General features: G+C 37.5%; 1 protein-coding gene across 3 annotated transcripts in view; it reads left to right on the plus strand.

Annotated features, from left to right (window-relative positions):
• The window catches only part of PCDH11X (protocadherin 11 X-linked), a 670,304-nt gene that overhangs the window by 333,139 nt on the left and 309,853 nt on the right, over positions 1–27,312 (plus strand). For all 3 annotated transcript variants that reach the window (XM_072334234.1, XM_072334233.1, XM_072334232.1), the window contains one exon: positions 11,130–11,328. In XM_072334234.1, the coding sequence (XP_072190335.1) occupies positions 11,130–11,328 (199 nt within the window). The remainder of the gene's footprint in view (positions 1–11,129; positions 11,329–27,312) is intronic.

The raw sequence follows: 27,312 nt of genomic DNA on the forward strand, positions 1-27,312 counted from the left end.
GCTTTCCGAATGGCAGAACAGAGAAGCAGAAAGCTATTCTCTACACCTCCCTCCCCACCCACCCCAACCTATCTGAGTGTTCTAAAAAACTTCAATTCAGCTACATAAGGGGAAAAAAAAATTCCCTGCAGGAGTGCATCTTAATGTAGTGTCAATTGTGTGAAGGTAGGACATAGCTCAGGAAAACAAGAGGGTGCATTTGGAACAGGACAAATAATCCAAAAAACATATATGATGAATTCACTTTGTGCTGTGGTAGTTGCAGTACGTTTGTTTATATTGATCTGAACGGCATGGAAATTTTCTTTCATCTGTCATTTACATTCATTTTACCTCTTGCAATTGCTTCTGCCAGCTTACATGCTTGTTTTCTGGTGAATCTATTAATAAGATTTCCATTACATCAAAAGAATTTGTTTTGTGCAAAGGTAGAATATACCTAACAAGTAGGAGGGTTCCTAGCTTCAATTTTACCTACTAAAAGTTATTAATGACTTCTGTGAAGGAAAGGAAAAATCAAAAGGATAATGCTAATTACATGCTATGGATTTATTTATTTTTTTCCATTGCTTACTCATTTAGTTGGTGACTTGCAGAACAGGATATTTACACAGTAGCTTTCTTCTGATTGCAATATGCCACCTGAAGTGACCAAAAAAAAAAAAAAAACCAAACAAAAAACAAAAAACAAACAAACAAACAAACAAAAAACAACTGTCAAATTCATTACAAACAGTAGGCAAAGAAATATAACTAATCTTCCAAGTTTGTATTTAAACACTTTGCCTGGAAAGTATGTGAAGTGCAATTTTGTTTTGTGCAAAGAACAGATATACTGTATGCCAACAAAAATATGAAATATCTTGAGGAGTAGAATTAACGACTACTTTATTCTAGTGAATTCATGTGTAGTGATAGCTTCAGGGAGAGCTAGCAGGGCAGTTACATGAGAATTCAGTAGTGTTACTGATACAGGAGTTTGTCTGCATGTATATGGAGCATGTGTGCGGGGAAATGCCTGTGCCCACTGTGTTCACCCATTGCCCACATGACTTTTATGTAAGCCCTGCTGATATTAATGCTACTACTATTTCCTGCCACCCCCTCCCCCCCCCACCCCCCCAACCCCCACAAGCCCTCTTTTCTTGCTGGTTTCTTTCAGAGTGCTCTTTTGTTCTCAGCAATCTCACTTCCTTCTCCTAAGCAGGAAGAACACAGTGTAGACCCAGAGCCTTACATCTGTTTTTAAATGGTTTTATGCTACAAGGAAGGATCACTGTGCTTTTCTGGGCCACCTGGAGCAGGCATTCATCTTTCTTGATCATCTCTGTGCTGTGACAGTTTTTAGAGTATTGTGGGTTTATTGGTTGCGTGTTCTGTAGGGCTTGTATGGAGAGTATTTTCTCAGCACTGCAGAATTACAGACTAATTAAGGTTGGAAGGAACCCTAGAACTGGCCATGGTACTCCAAGTTTAGCAAGTTGAGTAGAGCATTTATTTACCTCTGGTTATTTACCTTTTGATCTTACTAAGATTTACATTAAATTTGAATAATTTTGAAGTAAAGATGGTAGAAGTATAAATCTTTTGTTGTGTCATGTGAGGAAATAGAAGTAGCTGCTGCATGCACTCAAGGAGTTCCAGAAGTGGCGTTTGTTGTTGTGCCCTTGTCCTTCTTCTTTGCATCCTTTTCCATTTCTCAGTTCTTTGGGTACCGTTCCTCAGGATTGTGTGATTTATGAGTATGCCAGTAATGTTATTTTTGTTATTATCCTGTAAATGGTTGGAACTAGCTTGCTCTGAAGTAGAACAGTGGTGTGCTCAGTGTTGCTGCTCTGTGTGGGCAGCAGCCTGCAGATTTGTGAGGAAGCCCTGGCCTCGGCCATGTACCACAGCTGCATAGTCCTTGTGTGTGTGCATTGCTCTACTACTTCCCCTTGGGATGTTATGTTTTTTGTTTTAGTATATTTCTCTGGACTTCTTGAGTCACTTCTGTTTTCTTACACATTACTTTGTATGGCTTTAGTTCATGTTTTTTTCACTTAGGCCAGAAACACTATTGTCTAGAAAAGCAACCCACAGCTCTGAGCATTACAAAACCAGGCCTGTGGTGAGGGACATCTGAACCTCACAAAACCAGGCCCAGACTTACAGCTGCTTTCCATAGTTACACTCTGGTTATGTTGTAAGGTGACAAGCCTCTTGTCTAAAGGCAGGGCTGGTGCTGAGCAGGGACAGCTTCAGGCATAGCAGGCACAGGTGGGTTACATGCTCTTGGGCTGCAGGTGGTTGCTTTCATCTTGAAGAAAGAAAGGGTTTTCCTCAGGCTTCAGCCAGAATCCCTCTCTTCTCCCTGCCCAGGACTGCATTATTTCTTTATGCAAACTAACATATGCTGCATTGTGTATTTTGCTGTGTGAAGAAAGATAAGTAGTCTTAACAGGCACAAAGAATGGCTGCAGTGAATATAAAAACGAACCAGGAGGATTTAAGAAACAGGGAAAGGCTAATGGCTGTATATTTTGTTTTACTGAAATCCTGCAAGCAGTGAATACTGAAAGACAATTATTTATTCTGATTATCTGAAAGGACAACTGCAGAGACATAGTTATGTAAGAGCCAAGAATAGTATCAGTGGTACAATACAACACATAAATTCATAACACTTTAATCATGTACAAATTCATATTTCAGACATCCATTTAAGAATGTTAGTAGAATGTAGCTCAATTCATTTTAGTAATTTTTAATATTTCATGCATTCTACTTTAAACAATTTAAAAATTTATTCATTTCCAACCTGATCATTTAGCCATAAAAAATGGAGATTTCTGGCTTTAATCAATTAAAATGTAATATTTTTTATTAAAACAACTTGAGATTAAAATGAATATTTTAGGCATTTGAAATAACGAAGTGCTCACTGTGGCATATATTCCGTAGCATCCATCCTACTTATAATGACAACACTGAAGCAGAACAAAACCTACCAGTCAAAAATTCATATGTTATATAAAACAACATAGACATACTGCTATAACAAATACTAATGTAACAAATATACTGAGATAACTTTCCAGTTGTTAAAGCACTCTGAAATGCCATGTGCTCTTGTACCATAGGAAGATCAGAGCAGTGTTGATGGATGTAGGGGAAAATCTGCCACCTTCAAAGCATCACTTCTATAGAAGTGATCTAGACCAGACATGCCAATGCACTTCTTTCCTTCTCCATTTAGAAAAGGTCCATTGCTTTCTTGGTAGCTTCCATGTTGGGGTTTGTTAGAGAGATGAGTCAGAAAGCCTGTTATTTTACTGTCAGGGTGCAGCAAGGACTGACTTCTTCTGGGGACCAGGAGTGACAGGGGTCCCCATGGCTTTTGAAGGCTACTGTGAAAGATGTCAGAATTGTTAGAAATGTATTTTAAAAACTTGTGGAATCAAAAATATTTGGCTGTTTTCCAGAACAAATTGAAGATGGATTTCTTTCTTTCTCTTTATTCTCAACCTCTTTAGATTTCAGAACTTATATTGGATGTCAGGAAACACTTCTTTACAGAAAGGGTAGTTAAACACTGGAATAGGCTCCCCAGGGAAGTGGTAAAGCCACCATCCCTGCTTGTGTTTAAGAGCTGTTTGGATGTGGTGCTCAGAGATATGATTTAGCAGAGGATTGTTAGAGTTAGGGTACTATGGTTAGGCTGTGGTTGGACTTGATGATCTTCAAGGTCTTTTCCAACGTGAGTAATTCTATTATTCTATATTCTATGTTGCCACTTGATCTCTGTTAGAGTACTTTTACCTTTTTTTCTTTTTCCTTCCCTTCTGTGTTCCTTTCTCTTTTTATTTTTAATTTGTTTAAAACACAGAGCGAAATACATCTTCTAAAGCTACATATATGAATATTGTGCATCAGGTACGTATCACATATAAACTACCTGGTAATATTCTCATACAGCATTGCTGCAGGCACAAGTTCAGCAGAACTTTGATTTAATTTGTAGAATGAAGTACAGCTGAACTGATGCACAACTACTTGTGGTAGAGTATTTAATGATGCATGCCTTAGTTTGTATCTGTATTTGTTTTTCTCCTGATTTCAGTACACTTTCAAAGAAGCAAAATTAGATATAAATCCCTTTTTCTGAGAAACACTGTTAAAAATAGCTCCATTTGTTGGTTAGAAACTATGAACGGACATTTTAAATTTTCAAGTGAATGTTTATGATGGCCTGTGAAGTTCTATCCATGTGTATTGCTGTAGAAAGTTTCGATCTCTAAATGAAAAACTGAATAGGAGAAAATCATGCATGAAAATTGAATAAAGTCCTTGAGATTTCTTCTAGGTCTAATAGGTCTAATAAAGCTCTAATAACCCATTCTGCTTGAACTTAGTGGCTTAGCCTTGACTGGCATGATGCAAAAGTAAGCACAGTCGGTAATTCATTTGAACAAAATTTGTTATTCCATAAATCTATACCTACAGATGAAATACATTTATCTGAAGCACAACTGAAATTAACAGAGTGAAAATAGAGCTAGAGTGCTGTGTACATTTATGAAAGTATAAATTCTGCTCTATTTCAATAAAAACACAAGGAAAGTAGGAGGCAAGCAATACTATTATTTTTAAAATAAATATTCACTATTCTAGCAAGATCTGATCAATATTTCTGAAAGATCTGTGCTGTTGGGTCAGCAGTCAAAAGTGATGTGAAATGTTATAAAAATATTTCTTCATTATCTGTTATGTTATTGTAACTAATACAACTTTTTCTATTAGAAATAAATAATGCGAGATAGCAATATCGAGCATGATAACCTGGAAAGTGAAGAACATACTGAAAAAAAAATCAGAGTTTAGACTTCCCCATTTCTCAGCCTTAGCAACAGCACTACTTTAGTGCCACTTTTGTGTGTAATTTTTATTTAATCACATGTCAAACTGAAGACTTACATGTATTATACTTTAAAAAGCATGCTTTCAGCTTTCATTTTGACATCTAGTTAGCATACAATAACTGCCTTTCAAAAGCAAAATAAAGTGTTTGACAAGCTTTAAATGTTATTTTCAATTTTATTTGTTCTTTCAGTTCTTTGTTATGTTGAGAAGGAAAAAAAATCAATTTAATTGCTAAATGTTACTGGAAAATCTTGTACAAGGAGGATTAGATTCTGAAAATAAATACCTCACTGAGGTTCTCAGTCGGAAGTTTGTGAAGTTCCAGTTTCGTAACATCCTCTTCATTAAAATTAACAATTGATGACTGTTGAATGGCCTCTATGCTACGAGTGGAAGGTGAGAGTGTTGATGTAACTCTGTCAAAGTATATGAAACAAAATATAGCAGTTATGGAACAAAATGCAATAGTGCATAAAGATTTGAACTGTAAGTTACCTTTTGGTTTAAGAACATCAAGAAGTTGTTGTCATAACTCAAGGCAGTTGTCAGGTTATTTGAAGTTTTCCATTTTCTACTTTCCTAGCATTTAAAAGATGTAAGTAATAGAGAAAATGAATGCTAATAGCAAAAATAGATATTTATATTTAAAATATATATATTCTGTGTACTTCCATATTCATTGCCTGCATTAGAGTGGAGGAAAAGGTTGAAGTAGTCCTTTTATTTTCATGCTACCTTAGAACATCTCCTAAATAAATACTATTTTAAATTAGAATTATCATTTAAATAATATAATTGATTCAACATAAACTAAACAGTAATTTTTTTCTTTATGATCTTTATTTTAGGATATTAATTTGCTTCAATGAATGAAGATAATAAGGTTAATAGTTTAATGTTCTTCAGTTGATATCTGCTGCTTTTTCTATTACCTTTTTTTTTCAGTTTTTGATTATAAATTGGCTAACCCCTGGTGTATAATTCCAGAAATCATCCCTTCAGAGTATCCAAAGCTATTTACTCATCTTTTTATTCTTCCCTCTGCCACAGCCTAATTATTGTAGTGAAAGATTGAACACATAATAGTTTGGGGCTTTGATCAGTCTTCATATAAATTTCAATAATGGGAGTTTGAGGTTTTCTGAGATAATTTGATCCCTCCAGACACAGACTGTTTGTACAAAATGCATTTCATTTTGGGATGCCATATGAGACTTCCGACAGAACTTGTGACTGGGTTCATAACGTCTCTGGAAACAAAATTTTCTCTTCAGAACAATGAAAATAATTTAATACTGTTTGATGTGCCAGAGAAATTATATAATTCTGGATACTTTTTCTTGTGGAAAAAGGGTCTGGCCACTTGGGAACAATATAAGAATGTAGTCAGGGACTGCCGAGATGCGACCAGGAAGGCTAAAGCCCACCTGGAGCTGAATCTAGCTAAGGAGATAAAGGATAATAAAAAAGGCTTTTTTAAGTACGTTAACAGCAAAAGGAAGGCTAGGGAGAATGTGGGCCCCATACTAAGTGAGGGGGGTGTTCTGGTAACGGGGGATGCTGAGAAGGCGGAAATACTGAACGCCTTCTTTGCCTCTGTCTTTAGTGAAAGGGCTCTCCCCCAGGAATTCCAGACCCCGGTGGTTGATGAGAGAATCTGGGGAATGGGAGATTTCCCTTTAGTCAGGGAAGAGGTGGTCTGTGAGTGCTTAGGAAACATTAATGTCCATAAATCCATGGGACCTGATGGGGTGCACCCGTGGGTGCTGAGAGAGCTGGCGGAGGTTCTTGCTAAGCCGCTCTCTGTAATTTTTCAGAGGTCTTGGAGAACTGGGGAGGTGCCTGAAGACTGGAGGATGGCCAATGTCACCCTGGTCTTCAAAAAGGGCAAGAAGGATGACCCGGGTAATTATATGCCAGTCAGCCTCACCTCTGTCCCAGGGAAGGTGATGGAACAGCTTGTGCTGAATGCCATCTCCAGGCAACTGGGAGAAAAGGAGGTTATCAGGAGTACTCAGCATGGGTTCACCAAGGGGAGGTCGTGCTCGACCAACCTGGTGGCCTTTTATGAAGATGTCACTCGCTGGGTGGACGGGGGGAGAGTGGTAGATGTAGTCTACCTTGATTTCAGTAAGGCTTTCGATATGGTCCCCCATGACATCCTTATAACAAAGCTGAGGAAGTATGGGATAGATGAGTGGATGGTGAAGTGGATCGAGAATTGGCTGACTGGCAGAGTGCAGAGGGTTGTCGTTGGCAGTGCGGTGTCTGGCTGGAGGCCTGTGACTAGCGGTGTCCCCCAGGGGTCTGTGCTGGGTCCAGTCTTGTTCAACATCTTCATCAACGACCTTGATGAGGGGATAGTGACAACCCTAAGCAAGTTTGCAGATGACACAAAGCTGGGGGGATTGGCTGACACACCTGAAGGCTGTGCGGCCATTCAGAGAGACCTGGACAGGCTGGAGAGCTGGGCAGCAAGAAACCGGATGAGGTTTAACAAAAGCAAGTGTAGAGTCTTGCATCTAGGTAGAAATAATTGCATACACCAGTACAGGCTGGGGGAAGACCTGCTGGAGAGGAGCTCTGCTGAGAGGGACCTGGGTGTCCTGGTGGATGACAGGTTGGCCATGAGCCAGCAGTGTGCCCTTGTAGCCAAAAAAGCCAATGGCATTCTGGGGTGCATTAAAAAGAGCGTAGCCAGCAGGTCGAGGGAGGTGATCCTCCCCCTCTACTATGCCCTGGTGAGGCCTCATCTGGAATACTGTGTCCAGTTCTGGGCTCCCCAGTACAAAAAAGACAGGGATCTCTTGGAAAGAGTCCAGCGGAGTGCCACAAAGATGGTGAAGGGCCTGGAACATCTCCCCTATGAGGAGAGACTTAGGGAACTGGGTCTGTTTAGCCTTGAGAAAAGAAGGCTGAGAGGGGACTTGATCCAGGTTTATAAATACCTGAAGTGCGGGAGCCATAGTGGCGAGGCTGGTCTCTTTTCAGTAGTGCATGGGGACAGGACTAGGGGAAATGGGCTGAAACTTCAGCATAGGAAGTTCCACACGAATGTGTGCAAGAACTTCTTTACAGTGAGGGTGACGGAGCACTGGAACAGGCTGCCCAGGGAGGTGGTGGAGTCTCCTTCTCTGGAGATATTCAAGACCCTCCTGGACGCCTACCTGTGCGATGTGGTGTAGGGAGCCTGCTTTGGCAGGGGGGTTGGACTCGATGATCTCTAGAGGTCCCTTCCAACCCCTATAATTCTGTGATTCTGTGATTCTTACCTCTTTTTAACTTGTTGGTCTGACCGTATTACAAGTTCCTCAGTTTTTAAAATGCAGTAAGGATGTATAAAGGTTTTGTTCGCATTTGTCCTTTTTTTGGAGAAAATATAGTAACTGTCATTCAAATAAATAAAATAAACCATAATCCTCGTTATTCCACTGCTATTGGTGTTAACTCCCTTTGGAAATAAATAAGAAAGCAGCTGGAGGCTGAGGATATTTTATAATCTTATTGATTGAAATTTTAATGCCTCACGGAGGAAATTTCCAAAATAAATGTGACAGAAGATAAGTCCCAGCTTTTGGCAAAGTTTTATTAGGATGACTTGTTCCAGATCATTGTCTGATGTCTGCATGAAATAAGTGAATGGCAGCACTTCTAAGTATTGAAACAAATGTTCTTTTCATCTTGATGAATTGTTTCAGAAGTGCTCTGCTCTGTCTCACTGTTGTCAGGTGAGACTTAGGCAGGGACACTGTCAGATCGTAAGTGATGAGCTTTTAGTTGATTCCATTTTGTTTTAAATCATCTGCTTTATATCTTTCTCAAATGAACATCTCAATTTATACAAAAAAATATTTGCAGTTCTGAAGTTTTTGTGCTAATTTGAGAGACACTTGGATTTCTCATAGATATTGTAATAGCAGACTCGTTTAAGACGAAAGCAACTGTATGATCAATTCTTACATGTGGTAGTTTACATGTACATAAGGGCAGGTGCAGTTTTGTTTGCAGGGGGTAAATCTAAACAGGGATATTTTTCCTGAATCAACTCCACAAAGCATTAACTTTTTAGTAGACAGGTTGCTGGCATGCGTAGGCCTCTGAGAGGCAATTGCCTCACAGAAGAAGTAGAATAGGATGTGTTGTGTTTTTTTTTTTCTTGTGAGTTTTATAACTTATAAACTTTCATAAGTTATATATTAACTAGTTATTTCCAAAGAGTTAAATAATATTATTCTGATTACACCAATTTATTTGGAGTGGGTTCTAAGACTTCTCCCACGGTCCCAGGAGTGATCTTCCCACCCCTTTCCATCCTGTGTGATGAGGAATAGTTCTATGCTCAGGTTTCCAGATTTCTTGGCTTGATCTATTCCAGTTTCCCTCAGCTGCCAAATGAGAGAGAATCTAACACTAGAAATTTTGTAAATGTACAGAGCTGCTTCGGAAAGCAGGACTGAAACATAAAGTGTACTTGATTGACCAGGAAATAATCTGGAAAAAAAGAATGCCGAAATTAATCATACACCAGAAAGGAGACAACTGGCAAAGGTCCATTAGAGATGGAACTGGACCCTAACCCTAGTCCTCCCCCTAACTTGGGACAGAGTTATCAGTTGGCAAGGGATCTACTGTTAAAAAACAAAAAGACAAAGTGGCACTGGAACCTACAGGAGATGTGCAATAATCCTTCATCTCTTCTCTGTGCTTTGAAGACGTCCACTGAATCTCTGTAACAAGTTTTAAGCAGTACACAAGGAATCATGTGTGAGCATGCTAGAAATATCAGAAAACACAAGATAGATTGAAATAATAAGATCTGTTTATTCTCAAATAGGCTAAAGTGCCAAATGGTGAGTGGGGATAAGCAGAGCATGATGGATGAGATGTAAGCAGTGATTTGTTTTGTAAAACGGAAGAGTCAGATCTGACATGAGAAGAAAGCCTATCTATTAGCAATGGTGAAGCACTTGAACAGGTTTTCTGGGAAAGCACTGAATTCTTATTGGTCACTTCTAAGAACAGTTTTGACTCACATCTGTGAAGAATTGCATAAATGAAGCTGATCCTGGCTGTACCACACTGTGCAGCAGCTGTCTCTAGGCATACATAGTAATGTCACAGGGGAAGGCATTTTGGAAAAAAAACAGGAACTTCACTTTATAGCAATGATTTCATATACTTCATTGCATCCAACACTGTGACCTATAAGTGACCAAATACCTCAGGGTTGTGTATACTACTTTATTTTTTTCATCATTGCATGAAATATACTATCTTCAGTAATTCTGGAATTGGACAGGTTTACTTTGCCTTTCAGATGAAATTTTGATTATTTGCCTTTGAAATGAAGTTTTTATTATGAAGTTAAGAGCGTTTCAGGTTGTTGTTTGGTTATTTCTGTGGTTTTCTTTTATAATGTTAGTGTTGCAAGTTGTCAAGACACTGCTAGCAGATGTGCTTATTTTTTGCTTCTACATTTTCTTTCTATACTGTGGTGAATTTACATTTCAGTAAAAAATGTTGTCCTGGGCCTGATGCATGAAGTCTTTTATTTGCCTGGCCCTTCCTTCAAGCCATTAGCCGTGCTCCTTCCTCTGTTTTCCAGCTTCCATTCTTTTACTGTTGAGACACAGATCTATGTTATAATGGAAATCAAAGGGTTGTAATGAAATGTCTGAAGCAGAGTAGTGGAATCTGCTTTCATTTCGTTAGTTAAATGGATATGCAAAATCTATTAAAATTGTTTTCAATACATAAGGCATCTTATTGTTTGTTCTTTCTCTGACTTGGAAGAATACAACACTAGAAGTGTGTCACATTTCTTTAGGCCCAAAAGTGTGAAGTAGCTTCTAATGGGAAAGAAAACGTTTTCTGAAAACTAGAAAACTGAGCAGTGAAATAAACTGAGCCTCAAAAACTGATTAAAATCTCCAAGTCAATACACAAAAGGCATCCAAAGACTTGTGAAGTCTGACAGAATCTCTTTAGCTTGTGGTGTCTTTCATTTTGCATCAGGGCTTACTTTTCTATAAAGTAGAAAAAAGCAGTGCTGTCAGGAGAAGCGGTTTTGAAAGCAGGCTGTCTGTTCACGAAAGCCTGAAATTGTGCAGAACTGTAGATAATGAGTCTTCAGCAGATAACTGAAATAATACATTTCCTAAATTGGTTGCATTAAGCAATTACTGGTACTGTAGTGGAAACCATATAATTTTCTTCCTTCCTTGTAGCCTCAGCGCCGTGTCACGTTTCACCTACCAGATGGATCCCAGGAAAGCTGCAATGACAGTGGACTTGGAGACCATGAGCCCAGCAGTGGTGCCAGCACATCACACCCGCTGCCCCTCTGCTTCCCTCAAGAGGAGTACTATGAGCAAGCATCACCCAACAGCCGGACGGAAGGAGACGGAAATTCAGACCCCGAGTCCAGTAAGTGACAAACTCTGGTCATGATTGGTCATTAAATTCCATGAATAGCAGAAGAAGGCTTCTTTTTGAGGCAGTGATCAAAACTGAATATTGGTTTGAACATAGCCAGAAAGGCCTGTATTACTAACAATGCAGGGTAAGTTTGTTCACTTGGAAAGAAATAGTTTTGAGCTGTAAAGAGTTTATATATTGCCTGATATTTTTGTAAATCGGAGGTGCTGTACACATAGGCACTTTCTGAAGATGTTGACACTGTTGCTTGTGCAGTTGAAAACGTTATTGTGAGGGAGTTTATGCTCTCCTGTATGGTTTCACATCCAATATTACTGCATACACTAGCTTGCTTTCACAGAAAGAACTTTTGGATGGCACAGCAGTCTTCAGAAATAAGGGTTTCTTGATTTCTCTTTTGAGAGTAACTATGATATGTGATAAATATCTCAAAGAAGTCTGCCAAATGACTTAATTCAGCTGTTATCACTAGCTTTTTGTGACATTGAAAATGTGAAAAATCAAGGTTTGCTCAGGTACTGGTGTTGCTTTCTCTGCCTTGACCTCATAGAAACTCTAATGCACTTTGGGCAACTGCTAATTATCCAGGGACTCTTTATCTAGGTTAAATTGAACTGTGCCGTTGACAAAAAAGACACCTGTAAGTATGGAAGCCTCTAAGGCCTTGTTATAGACCTAACAAGTGATTTGGAAATACATCTATTCTGGGCAGAACCTGACCCAAAAGGTGTATTACAGCTGCTTTATTTGAAGGATGAATTAGCAATTCCAATGCAGTTGAAATAGCTCGGTGAAGTGTATCTTGGCGGTGGTGAACACAGCATCCAACAGAGAGTATTACCTCTGACTCAAAGCTGCCTCTGACAAAATCATCCTGGCTTTTGGAAATCATGCTGCTGTCCTTGCCTTGTGCTACTAGAGACTGAAATCTGAGGGACTTGTCTGCATGAATGAGGTCCTCTCTCTGTTTTACTTCCAGCTCATTAACTATTAATTGGGGATCCTCATGTTAAGACTTTAAAAATTTTGTGAAGTTACATGATTCCTGAAGTAATGCCAGAATTTTATTTTTTTTTTCTGAGCTGAGAGACAGCTGACAAGAACAAGCAGAAATTTTGAAGTTTATTTGCTTCTGTTTGTGTTCACGTATTTGAGGATGTAATGTTCACATAAGAATGTTCTAGTTAGTCAACTTAGAGTTTCATTTTGTGAAAAATTGAAGGGGCTACATAGATATCCCAGAAGAAAGCACGTTTCAAGTATGTATTATTTGCTGTCTTTTCTATGCATATACATGATCTAAACTTCCTTTCCAACTCCCTCTTCCTTTTATTCTTTGCAACTCTTATTTATGCTTTACTGAATTGAGCAGAACATACATAAAATGAGCATTTGGGTCATCTCATGCAAAGAATGTGGTGCATGGGAATTGTTAGCATAGGAATGTGGAGACTGTCTGGCTATTTAAAAAGAGGCTTGGGTTTTGGACTTGCCAGCATGTTGCAATTTCAGGAGAAATAGGGTTCACAACTCTTCTAAATTGTTGGCCTAAAAGCAATACATCTGAATCTCATTGACACATATCACTGTACAGGCACCTGATGTCTTTTCAGTTGTGAAAACCGAAGAAAGTTTAATCACCTGTCTAATTATCTGATAGCTTAGTTTCAAACTTGAAATTGCTGTTTAATTAGCATTTCTTTTTTGTGAAGATTTTTTTGTCTAACATATCTTTTTGTAACAATTTAATTGACACTACATAACATTATGCTTACAGTACATAAACCATAGTTTTCAGTCCTTTTTAGTATTTCTTGCTTATGTTAATGGCAGCAACTAGTGGCAGAAAAGCATGGATGAGGTCTCCAGCAAAGATGTACGTTGATTATTAAAGATGGCATAGATGTTTTTCCTCCAAAACATAAGAATTCTTTTACCTTGCTTTATTTTTTGTAAAGGTTGGTAATGTGAATGCTGATGAAGAATTATGATAATGGAATTATGATAATGGAACTAAAAGTTTAAAGCAGGTTCTGTGTCTTCATATGGTGGTGTGGAGATAATATTTCTCCAAGGGTATCAAAACTGATAGTGGTGTATGTACTGATTTTTCTGTAATCCCAAGAGACAATGCTTCAGGAAAAATCTGTGTTCCTGAGCAAGTGGTGATGGTTTATGATATGGCTTCTCCATTGGGACATATTTGCAAGAAAGAGATCCAGATATGCATAAACGGAAGAGTGTAAATGGTATCATGAATCTCCCCAGTATGGTACTAGATTAGCTCTATTATCTCATTTCACATTTTCTATATTGGGGAACAAATGTAGATTTAATTTATATAGATTTAAGACCTAATAATAGTTATTATGACATTAAGGTAGAGCATTAGTAATTAAGGAAAAAAACATATTAATGCAAGATTTGAAAAATCTTCTTCATTATCTTTGTTAATGAAATTGTCAGTAAAAGGTAGGAACATGTCAATGAAATATTTTACTATTTCAAAGCCAAGCATGACTAAAAATTTGGAGAAGGGGGTGTATATGACATAAGAACTGGATTTTGCTGAGGATTTGCAGTAGTAGCAGCGGGATGAAATCTAATAGCTGAAAGTCTTTCTCATAGGAACTGGTGTATGTAACTGGTATATAAATCTCCAGCAGAAAATGACATAAAGAGAAAACCAACAGAGTATTACAAAGATAAACTATAAATCACCAGTACCAAATGCAATGTGAAATAAATAAATAAATCCCAGTTTATTCCTAATACAAGAAAAAGAAAGCAAAAGTGAAAAACAAAAATAAAATCAACCAAGGCAATGATGATACCACAACTGGGATATAATAAACAGAATGACTTTCTAAGTTGGATAAAGGAAAACTCCCTTGAGAAACAGGTATGAAGAATGATTTAGTAATGACAAGGGAATGGAACAGCTAGGCACAGGAAAAGGAATTAATATTAGTTTGTTTAAACTGCAGTGTAAAAGCTGGCTGGGAACCAGTGCTGTTCTCAAGCAATAGAGAACGGGGAAAGAGATTATGGTGGCAGAATAAAGTACCAGTTTGCTCTATGGACAGATCAGTTGGTGCTGTCAGTAAGCCAAGATAGGCCAGACATTTTGAGATTTCATACTTGAAAGCAGTAAGCAGAGAAACAGAGAAAGACAGTGCTGCTTGGATTTAAACAGAAGCTTGACAAATTTATGAAAGGAGCAAACAGAATGTCCTGTGTAACAGCAGCAAATGTACCCTGTTATCCAGGAGGTCCTCTTTTCTTTGTTCACAGTACAAAAGTTGTTAGCAAATGTTGGCAATCTCAGTTCAGCTCTACCCTCTGCTTCCAGCTCCTGGCTGCGGACCACAGTGTGCTGCTGGTGACCACATGGGCTGTTTGAGCCAAGCTGGTGGCCCTGTGGGAAGCTTGCCTTCATAATGATGTGCACGATCCAGTAAATCTCCCTGATGTTGTTATTAAGATGGGGCCGGTGCTGCAGACAGCTTGTGATAGGAAGCTTTCCCTGGTGAAAATGGCAGCATTTTTGACCATACTGACTTGTCTGATAATCAGAAATACTGAAGTTGCTGAAATACACTCTTTAAACTTCATCAGTAACTTGGCTCTGGCAGCTGGACTTGGGACCATGTACTGAGGCACAAGAAAAAATAAAATTTCAGCATTTTAAGCAGTTTGTTCCCAGTTCAAAAACTGATATAATTCTTATTTTATTGTTTTGATTTTTTTATTGCTTTTGTGTGCGCTTTTCATTTCACAGTAAGGATGAAATCTAAGAGTAATATGTCAATTTCATCATTGCTAAATTGTAATCTCACTATAACACTTAGTTATAATTTGAGAAAAATGTAAGGTGCTGTCATTAGTTAAGGATAATATATTCTGGTCTAAAATAGATCCCAGTGTAGTAAATCTGCCCACTGGGTGCCTCTACTTGTGCTATATTGGGTTTTCCTATCCCCATGCCTGTGTACTAATAATTAATTCTGAAAGTGCTGAGGTAATTAATCATTCGGAGGCAATAGAGTTTGACTGATCTTCTACCTTTAATCAAATTAGCTTGTATGTAGATGGGAGTATGTAATGGCTGACTACTGCTCTGCACCACTCTTGTGAAATGCCTACCTTTCTGATGACCTCCTGAGAGCACCATCATGAATCATGTGCATGTCAGCCAGGAGGATAGTCATCAGGTGGGCTTGTGATTTAAAAGATGAGAAATGAGCAGAGATCAAAACTGGGATGTGTTCAGCATTTACGTTTTAAAGTAAAGTATGAAGTGCACCTTTGTATAATGTTGGCATATGTGTGAAGGTACTAAATGTCAGTTAAGGATGACAGCGGTGTAGATTTCCCAGATGTTTTAGCTATTCGTTCATAAAATAAAATTACTCTTTAATCATAATCACATATAATGAAGTCAATACGTGATAACTAGTGGTGTTCCCCAGGGGTTGGTATTAGGTTCTATCTTGTTCAGTATATTTACTGATGACCTGGATAAGGATATTGGGTGCACCCTTAATAAGTTTGCAGATGACACCAAGCTGGGAGAAAGTGTCAATCTGCCTGGGGGTAGGAATACCCTCCAGAGAGATATGGACAGGCTGGATCACTGGGCCGAGACCAATGGGGTGAAATTCAGCAATTCCAAGTGCTGAGTCCTGCATTTTGGCCGCAACAACCACAGGCAAAGCTATAGGGTTGGGGCAGAGTGGCTGAAAGACTGCGTGAAGGAAATGGATCTGATGTTTTTGGTTAGTATTCAGTTAACTGTAAGCCAGCAGTGTGCCCAGGTGGCCAAGGAAGCCAATGGCATCCTGACATGTATCAGAAATAGAGTTTCCATCAGGAGCAAGGAAGTAATCATCCCCTTTACTGGTGAGGCCACACCTTGAGTACTGTGTACAGTTTTGGGCCCCTCACTACAAGAAAAACATCAAGGCCCTGGAACATGTCCAGTGAAGGAGCTGGTGAGAGGTCTGACATAAGTTTCCAGGACGTGTGGAGGAGCAGCTGAGGGAACTAGGATTACATAGCCTGGAGAAGAGGAGGCTTGGGGGAGAACTTACTACTCTCTACAACTACCTGAAAGGAAGGATGACAAGGTGTGGGGCTCAGCTTCTTCTGTGTAACTAGTGATAGGACTAGAGAGAATGGCCTCAAGTTGCTCCGGGGAGATTGAGATTGAACATTAGGAAAAGTTTATTCTCCAAAATAGCAGTCAGGCACTGGAATGGACTGCCTGGGGAGGTGGTTGAATCACTCTCTCTAGAGTTATTCAAGGAATGTTTAGATGTTGTATTAAGGGGCATGTTTTAATGGTATTGGTATTGGTATTGGTGATAGGTGGATTGCTGGACTGAATGATCTTGGAGGTCATTTCCAGCCTTAGTGATTCTGTAATTCTAAAAACTTCTGTAGAACTATTATGAGATTCTTGATTTGCTGATGACTGCAGATTGGAGAGGGGGGGAAAGTCACATTTTAGAAGTGAATTTACATCAATGCAGGTGTGTGGCTTTTGCAATTGGATTTTTACTTGTACCTGGAGATTGCATATTCAGAAATAATTCTGTAATTATGTGTGAGTGCCTGAATTAAGTGTCATTAATGCAGCTAACACAAAGGGAAGAAAATGGACAAAGTGAATGAAATGAAAAAATACAAAAGCAGAATAATCTGCAGCTTTAACTCAGAAAGGACAACAGCACTATAAATAAAGTTACTAATTAAAAAAAAAAAAATATCCTCTCATTCCAATAAATAAGGAACATGATTTAAATTTTCTTAAAAATGAGTTATGGATGTTTGATTGATATCTGACTATTAATAAAGCCTTAATATACATTTTCTACTTTGAGAATATCAGGAAAATCTACTTTTTATCTTCCTTGATGTGTTGTTTTCTTTCATGCAAAATCAATGGGGAATTTTTTCTTTTGCTGTTGTTCTCTATATGGCCTCACCAACACTTTGTTGGTCTTTTAGACTACACACCAGAAGAAGTAATTCAGGCAATAATGTCGTCATTGTGAATACCATCTAATAGCATTTATGACAGAAGTCTGCATAAAAGGATTAGAAAGAATAGCTCCACCTTACAGTTTAGAAATCAGTCATTTATTGTAAAATAACCAAGAAGACTTTAAAACATTTGGTTTTGAGGGTGGGTTTTTTTTTTGTGTGTGTGTGTGTGTGTTGTTTTTTTTTTTTGTTGTTTGTTTGTTTGTTTGTTTGTTTTTATTTTAATAATAAATGAAATCTGACATCTGTAAATAGTCATGTAGTGGCAGACATTCTATGATATATATTTATGTTATCACTCAAGCTGACTTGGTAATGCATAAGACTTTCTTTCTTTTCCTGTTTGAGATTTATGGAAGTTTTAAAATACATCACTGTGGCAAGCAGCCTGGCAGGACAGAGGTGGGTAGGGAAATTTCTTCCCTATACTTTTTCAGACTCCTCTTATATCTGATTAGCTGTCACATTTGCAGTAAATAGAGGCCTTGAAGCTTGACTGGGTAACTGGAATCTAATTTGGAGCACCCTGTATCTAGGAGTATATTAGGCATTTGATGGTTATGATAGCTTGAAAAGTCACAAAGGGCACTGATTAAGATGGAAAGTTTATCTGTAATGTATGAAAGCTGAAGCCATTGATAGAGTTCCCTTCTGGTGACAGCTTTGAAGATGAGTGTATCCTACCTATCTAGTTATGGATGAGATAGAAGTTTATCACAGAGAAACAGACCTCTGTGAGCAAAGCAATCCGTTGTCTTGTCCACAGTGTTTGAAAATGAGAAGTGTGAAGACCTTGCACAAGTGCCAAGTGAAAGCAACAATCACAGGGACTGCCATGTTGCCAAGCTCAAGTGAGTGCTCCATCAGAGGGGAGAGGTGGTCTTCTCTTGACAAGCTTGTCTTTACTTCCAGTTTTTCCTGGGCTACCCATACAGTCCTTTCTTTTTTCAGTTTAACATAATTAGTAGCACCAAGAGGAGATTTGGCTGTATGAAATGTTAAGACATTTGGTAGTGTTTAGTTCTTGTTTTAGAAGTAAAAAAATCAAGAAATCCTTTTTCTTTTTTTTCCCCCACATTTTAAATTACTTAAACCATATGAAAAAATTATAAATGTTGATAAATGCATTTGAGGTATGTTGTTTTATTACTTGATTTCAATTACCAATGTGCCTTAGAAATTAAGAGGAAGAAAGAACATTTGCAATTGACTGTACTCTTGAAGTTGCAGTATTTGCTAAAGCAGATATCACCAACTCAGTGAATCTAATGATTCTTGTCACTGTTTGTGAAGAGATGTGGTCCTGAATGAACATCTGTTAATATGGTATTCCCTTTAAGTGGAATTTTGGTTGCAAATTAAGACCTATTAGAATTTTTGTTCCGTAAAGCTCAGGTATACTCTCATATTGCTGAATGAGTGACATATTTTGCCCTTACTATTCAATGATCTTTTTGCCTGCTGGAAAAAAGCATCAAGTTTTTAACAAACTGCTGTTTCTGTATTTTTTTTGAGGTTATCTAATCTGCATTGTGATCCTTCTATTTTCTGATTACTTTCTAAACCTCAACCTTTCTATATTAAGGTCAAGAGAATTACTTGTGCAAGCTCTGCATGAAGGGAACACAGGGCTGTTGGTAGTCAATATACTGTTGATCCTGGTGCGATAACAACAATTTTTCTTGAAGCCTACTGGCCACTGTTATTATATACACATTCTGAAAGATAAAATAAATGTGTCTGAGTTAAGCTGGAGAGACATAAACCAAATATTTATGATGACAATTTTCAAGTGATATTGCAGGATTTTCTTATGGGTTGTTTTATTCAGAATGAAATGTTATCCAATACTTATATTATGAAACCAAGTTGTTTTTGGAATTAACTTTGTGTATCACAGAATCACAGAATTGTAGGGGTTGGAAGGGACCTCTAGAGATCATCGAGTCCAACCCCCAATATATACTTCTATATATATACTTCTATATAAAGAAGTATATTCTTGATTTCAAAATAATTTCAGCCAGACGCTGATCTCTCATGTGTTCCTTTCATAATTTTCATCCTGCTTGCATGCTGTCTTGATTATTTGTACATATCCATGTACACTCCCCATATTACAGGCAGCACTTTTGACATGTATTTGTGTGGCTCCAAGCACAATGCAGCTGTTACACTGATTTTATGTTCCTGGTACAATTGCAGTAAAAATGAGATCTTAATACTTTCATAATATAAATGGTGCAGATCTATACAAATAACATAGGCTGTACTAGCAATGCTCCTAAGTGCATATCAAATCTTTTTTCTTATCATTTCATCCTGTGAAATTAGTTACTTAGGTTGTCTCGTATTAGATCCCCTAAACCTAATCACACTGTTAATAGTGATGTGGATTGGATAACTCATCATGTTGTGGCCAGGCAGAAGCGTTCTCTGAACGTGGAGATGCCAGTCTGCACTAACAATACTGTACAGTACCATGGTGAACCAGCATTGTGCTGGTTTAATATGCAGTCACCTGTCTGCTAGGTCAGTTGTTTCTCTCAGGTTCTTGCAGTAGGACATTATTTTAACCTTACCATGTAAAGTGGCTGGCAAATGTTCACCTGAATCTGTGCACATTATTAACACCAATTTGCTGATTTTACTTAAAAAATGTGTTATTTGTGTTACTTTTGTCTGTGATCATTATATGTTGCAGCCTAAATCAAGTGATTTCAGATAGTGAGGTGGAACAGGAGCTCTCAGCATCTTCCCTCTTTTTCTGCTTTGTGCTTTTAAAGTTTTTGTTTTTTTTTTTTTTTCTGCTATGTCCTGCTCTCAAGCAGCAGTGCTGCAGTACTTCTCCAGGAATATTCTTATAGCTCTGCTTAAAGCCTTAGGTCTTCAAATTAAAATCCTCTCTACATAGCCATTGGAAGCAACAAGTGATCCAGCCAAAATGCTCCTTCCATGTTTAAGGATTTGGATCTAATTCTGCATGGTCTACTGTGCTTGAATTCCTCTCATCCAGAAAAACTGCTTTGATATATCAGGAAGAACAATAGCACTGTTTCAATAGCTGTTCCTTTGTCTGGTTATCTTGATTGATGGTCCAAAAATGTCCCAGAAGATGTGTCCTCTTTGGAATGAAATGTTATAAAGTCCATCCCTCACTCCCCTAATACTTTAACAGAAAGCAAACATTTCTCTTATGAAGAAAAAGGCTGTACTTGAGTCTCATACCAATCACACACCAAAGAACAGCTTAGAAAATGAAAGACATCCTCTACCACTCTTCAGTAGTGTTACACATGAAGAAAAACAGTGATGATAAAGGGAGATTGGAATGGCACTTTGAAAACTATAAAAGCAAAAACTGTTTTTATCATAATACAATTGATATAAAAACTCTTCTTTATTCACATGCTAATTTTTTTCATTGGGAATCAAATATCACTGATTACATATTCTGTTGGGGGTGGAGCTCCTGTACATCTGTCTTTAAAATTAGCTTTCAATTCTCTTTTTTTGGGAAGATTGCAAGCAGCTCTTTCCACAGGCCCCACTGGCAGTCAGCATGTCATTACTCTGACCTACCCCCATACTGGAATGTATTCACATCATTGTAAAAAAGACCCGTGCCAGAGATCTGCAAATAAAGCACATCTTTAACATTCTTTTCTGTGCCCTGTGAATGGAAAGACATTTGGATATGTCTCTATGTGGAGTCTGAGTTGTATGATAATTAGTTGATTAAATTGTGATTTGTATGCTCTAAAGGAGAGGAACTGTTGGATATCAGATTGCATATCAAAACATCCAGTTTTCCATTTGAGGGTTCATAATTGCAAGATATTTTGATTTTGGGAAAATGCTAAGGTACTTTCTCTTCAATTCAGTGTTATTCTTTTTTATGCTTCTGCTAATCTACAGATTGTTTTCAGAAGTGCGATGCTCTGAAGCATTCTGGAGCTGGAAAAGGACAATTCTTTTCTCTCTTTTTTATTTTCCTATACTCTCCTGATTGTTTGAGAGAGTGAGGGTATTTCTATGGAGGGAATTTGTGTCTGGATCATTGTGTGACTTCTGGCCCTTAATTTGTGTCAGAATGGAGTGGGTTGCCAGATTTGTGTCACAGCTTCAGAAATGATATTCTGTCATCCTGTGACTGGCACAATAAAAGAAAGGACTAAGGAAAGAGCTCTGACATTACTATGACTTACTTTTCTACTGGTATCAGCTATCGTAATAGTTAGGAGGGCTCTAAAATTAACACTTAACTGCCCAATAAACGTAATGAGGGCACTTGGTTTATGTGAAAGTGTCTGCCTTTGTAACAGGAAAACCAACTCACTAGATCTCACTGCAAGCAGGAGAAGATTTTTTATCTTTGAGCTAAGATGAGGCAAATACAGTGAAGCTTAAGGAGCATTTCAGAGTAGTGTTTGTTTTTCATAGAGAGCATGCTGTGACAGGCATCTTGCAATCAGAGCTCTTCTTACAGAGCCAAAGAAGTTGAAAGCAAAGAGGGGAAATTAGAGATTCATGTTACATAAAATTACCAAGGAGACAGCTGTCCACATCATGGTAATTCAGTGCACCAACATAAAAATCAGCTACTCTAGTTGACAATATTGGCAGAAATCCCAATAAAGGCAAAATATCTGGGAGCAGGGAAAACAAGAAAATGCCCTGACCTGATTATAACTCCTGAGTTAGGAGTGAATCATTATACTCATAGGAATTACAGAGCCTAAGATATCAGTGTAGTCAGTAGAGATTTCTTAATAGAAACTCTTCTAACTAATTTTTTTGTTTGGTTGGTTGGTTGGTTGGTTTTGTTTTTAATAAGTGCTGAATTTTAGGGTTTGTTTTGCCTCTGAAATATACTTGCAAAAAACTCAGTTCTCCTTGGTACAATCTTCATTAACCTCTGCCATTAATTTTCTATTTCTAATCTGTTGGGTTGAAGAGAAATTATCCCACTGTTAAGCAGATGTTTTCTGTTTTATATAACAGCTATCCTTGCTGAATAAGGAGTGAGGATGCTATATATAATGGTACATTAATATTTCTTGTTAAAAAGTGCTTTACAGGATGAAGAAACTCCTATACATAGTCACAGTCAAAAGTCAAGAAGTAAAAATAGGAATCTGATAAACAGCTGTGCTGCACAGCTATTAGTTGGAATGCTTTCACAATAACAATTTCAGAGTGAATTTAAAAGAAATGGTAGCTGCTCATTCCCTTTAAGACTTAACAAGTCTGTGAAATGTGGTTAGGTTCAGTCTTTATTCATGACTGTGATAAAAAGAAGTGTTTAACTCTCTGACAGAGCTGCCATTTCTCCCATAATCTTTTTTCTCTAGCATCATGCTGTGGTTGTGGTGTATTTTAATGCTACTGACTGCACCCCCACCATCGTAATGCTGTCTGAGAATTGTTAAAGAAATGCTGACCCCAAATAACAATGTTGTTGTGATGCATTTGCTGTTGGTTATTTTTGAATTTTTTTTTCCCAAGGTGGTCTTACAGTCATTGCCCATTTCAGAAGGGATGCACCAGGCGTGCAGCCTAAGGGGTTTGCCTGCCCTAGCCCAGCTCTTTGTACATAGGCAGCATTGCAGACAGGGCATGTGATTGCCACTGACATGTAGACACAGATTATCCACTGTATTATTCAACTGGAACTGGCATTACCTAAGTAGTTTTCTGGGTTATTTGGTTAGAATAGACTGTATGTCAGAAAAGATCTTGGCTTTTTAGTCAAGTGATTGGCAAGCTGAATTACAGGTGGTCCAGTTCATGAATTTAGAAACCAGAAGCAGACAGCTTCCTGCGCTGGTAGACAAAAAGATTTTTTCTTACCTGCAACATGGATGGAGCTCCAGAATATGTAGTATATATATGTAGAATATGTAGTACAGCATTATGTTTCATTTATACTTTAAAAATAGGATTATGCTCTAAGCACATACTGTAACTGTATCTTAGTATTTACCATGAATGAGAGAAACTGAATCTAACATCATCTGCTAACCCTTCTTCAGCTATTACAGTGTAATTTTAAAGTAAGCACATGGATGTTTATCCTTTGAAATAAAGAAAGGTGGGGGGGGGAGGGTTACAAAGATAGTTTTCTGGCCAAGAAGCTAGAAGGGAAATGGTGACCCAATCAGCTAGCATTTCTGATTCACCACCACATTATCCTTTTCCTCCTAGCAAATGCACTCTAATCCATAACTATGTACCATGCTACGGTAAGATATTAAATACAAAGAATTGCTTTTAAATAATAAGGTTATAACACAATCCAACAGGAACAGGTACCTCAAGGTTAAATATGGCATTTGTCCTTCAATGTAGGGTACTGCAAAGGAAGAAAAATATGTTTAAAAAATAACAAAAAGCTGTTAATAAAGCATAAAAAAATAATTAAAAAATTGATGTCAGTGTGTACATTTCTAAATAAGACTTCTAAATGAGAATTCTGTGGGTGACTTGATTTCATTTTATTGAAAAAAAAAAATTGCCAGATCTCTGATACAGTTGGAAAAATCAGGCAAAATTATAGCTTCTCAATTACACCTATGCTGGTAAGAATAATAAAGTAGAAAAGGACTAGCAAATAAGAGTTCTCCTTTACATATGTATTTGTGATGGTTTTTTGCCAATGATTTTTTCAAATGCGGTGCAATTAGCATGCAGTGAGAATGTCCAGCTTCTTCAGTGACCTTCATATCTGTTAGACTAGACATATTATCAACCTTCAGTTTTGTTCATGACTACCTTCCTAAACTAAGCATGAGTTCAGATTTTGATCTTGACCTTGAAAATACTTTGAAACTCCCAACTAACTTTACTCTCTTAATTCCTTTCTTGCTTTGGAGTCCAGATAGTTTCCTTTTTAGCTCCCCTTGAGAGAGGCAGTATTTATGTCTATGATCTCTTCTCTGCCCTTGATTTCCTAGGGGCTGTTACTTGTGCTTGCAGCATGCTCACAAGTTGTTTTTTAAAACATCCCACACCTACAAATGTTCCCATAACTCTTTTTTGTAAATACATAAATAATTACTTCATACAACTGTCTGTACCATCAGTTGACTTTAGCATTTGTGTGCTGTGTATGCTAAAGCCACCTATTTAACAGTATGTGTATAAACACAGCTCTTGCTGTGAGGACTGTTTATGCTACAGCACTGTACAGCTGCACAGTCATGTCTGATCACAGCTTACCTTTGGGCTGCTCACAGCCTGACTCTTGATATTGTGCAAGAAATAATTTGAAATTCTGAAGAGAGAAATGAAAAATAAAAAGTCTGAGAGTATAAGTATGTGATGCTATGAGTAAGAAAACACAGCATTGTGTTCAGCAGACTTCATTCTTAAATCAGTAAAAAACAAACTTTTTAGTTGTGTTTCCACAAGTTCTTTTTTTCCAGAAGAGAACTTCAGTTAATAAGTGGGATGCCACTTTTCATTCATAGTTTGTGAGAATATGAGAACTTACTTGTGAGTCCTTGATGGAACTTGTATTTTCATTCCCATTATGTCAGGAATTTACCTACCTTCTGCTCATGTCAGAAAATCTATCAGTTGTAAAATGTATTTGTACGTTACTATTTGAGAATGTTGAACTGAAAGACCTTCTGGTTTATTTGGTATGAAAAGAATTCTAGTTTGATGTGCAGGAGATATAACACATAATAGTAATGCTGCATTGATTGTACTAGATTTATTTGGAAAAATGTTGAGCAACCCTGACTGAACAGGACTATATGCAGCCTTGATTAAATAGAGCAGACAGATAATGGCTGAGAAGAAAGAAGAAAAGCTCTGAAAATTTCAACAGAGCTAGTGCAACTTTTCTCTATTTTTTTTCTTTTCACCTGCTTCAGCTTGCTCACGTGCTCAGCATCAAGTGATGGGATTGTAATATAGGTTTTCCCAGTCATATCTAACAGAATTACCTTCCAGCAAAGCCCTGGATTGCCATCCTGCATGTTTGGGCATATCTCATCTAAATAATCATCTGTCACCAAGTGGGTCTCAGCTATATTTTGGTTATTGTTGCTTTGCCTGTTGCATTCTGTTTGGGCGTTTGAAGGTTGTATTTTTCCAGTCTAATTTTGGGGTTAATGCAGTTGCATCAGGATAGATAGAAATTATATATGACAAAGACCTGTAGGACAAATGCTTTCTAGCTCCAAATGCGATGAAACTGTGAATAACAAGAACTATCAGTCCATAAATCATTACAATTACTGTGCGATTTCAAATGTTAAGATCTAAGTTCAGAAACTCAAGGCACCAATATATGAGGCACAACCAAGGCCAAACTTCATTATGAAGTGGAATGAATAAATAGATAGATCTGCATAAATCACAGGTACTATGAATAAAATGCAAACAAATTAGACTTGTGGAGGAGATTACTTTTTTTTTTTTTTTTTTTTTTTTTTTTTTTTTTTTTTTAAGTAGCTAAAGCAGTAGACAAAAGACCACTGCTACCATAAAACCACATCTAAGAATTTGCTGTATGTGCAGGAGGAGATATAGCAGGAAAAAAAATATTGGTAGTACACAAAATAGGTTTCATGAGTTTGTAAGGTGGACACTTTTAGATGATTATTTATTATTAGTCTAAAAGGTCATAATACCTTTGTGGCTTTTCCTGTAGCAACTGCGGCATGTTATGAATTTGAAGTGAGTGTATCCTTGTATACAACTAAACCTTTAGCAGTGACTCATTTTGGAGATTGCCTGTCTTAAATTAAGTGGTATTTTGAGAATCTGTAACTCCTAAATGTGAGAAGTTGGGGCTGTGACTAACTGACAAACTTGAGGGTTGCACTTCTTATCTACAACATATTAAATTACAGCACCTCAACACTGATCCTGGCCTGTATTTCCAAGGGATATTAGTATGCTTTACTTCAGGCCTTTGAATATGTTACAAACTACCTGTCATGGACTTCTGAAAGATGAGCATAACTCCAGTTTCCCTCTGGAAAATGAAATAAAACTATCAAGGTAGTTTTCAAAGCATTCCGCAAATATCATTTGCTGGTAAAGCAGCACACATTATTTACAGGCATGATATCAAATCAAAGAAAGATATAGTTAACATGCAGTCTCACATGGACCAGTTTCTCCAAGGGTCTGTATCTTTAACTCTGAAGAGATGTATTAATGTCAATTTCAAATAACGTTTTAAATTGAGATTCTGCAAGCCACTAGGAGCTACAAAGATTGGTTTCTCTAGTCATCAGAAAAACAAACTATTCCTAGATTTAAATCCAGCTCATTTGATCATTGTTTTCAAGTATATTTCCATTTTAACATTGAAACTTATATGTGCTCAGAAAACTGAACAATATGTCAGACTTTAGCCTGTGCTTATTTATAATGAGTTATATATGAGTTTATATGAGTTATATAAGAGTTATAATTATCTAACAATGGCAGTGTTAAGTATGCATGAGAGCTCCTGTAGCAAGATTTGGAATTTTAAGGAAATTCTGTAGATCAAATGATAGTGTCTCATTTGTATTCTCTCAGTTCCTTAGCCACTTTTGCACTTGGTAAAGCAACTACAGAAATGGATTGCAAACATGCATCATTTTTGTGTGAGATGAGCTAAGACTCAATGATCCTTACATAGTACCAATGCAAAAAAAGCCTTTCATATGCCTTATCAGAAAGTACTTTAACAAGCAAGTCACATATTGTATGAAATGTGTTTTCAATCCTGTCTAGAAGCACACCGTTACTTAGAATTTTGTGGACAGATATGTTTAACTAAAAGCACCGTTACCTCTTCATGACTATATGGATGTGTGGAGAAATTTTTGTGGTTCAGTTTTTGTTGTCCATCTCTTTGCTGAAGGACCTGATGATGTGTTTTTAATACCTGTATTGTGCTGGAAAACTCACTTT

This window comes from Excalfactoria chinensis, chromosome 4 (assembly GCF_039878825.1).
Source record: "Excalfactoria chinensis isolate bCotChi1 chromosome 4, bCotChi1.hap2, whole genome shotgun sequence".
Classification (NCBI taxonomy): domain Eukaryota; kingdom Metazoa; phylum Chordata; class Aves; order Galliformes; family Phasianidae; genus Excalfactoria; species Excalfactoria chinensis.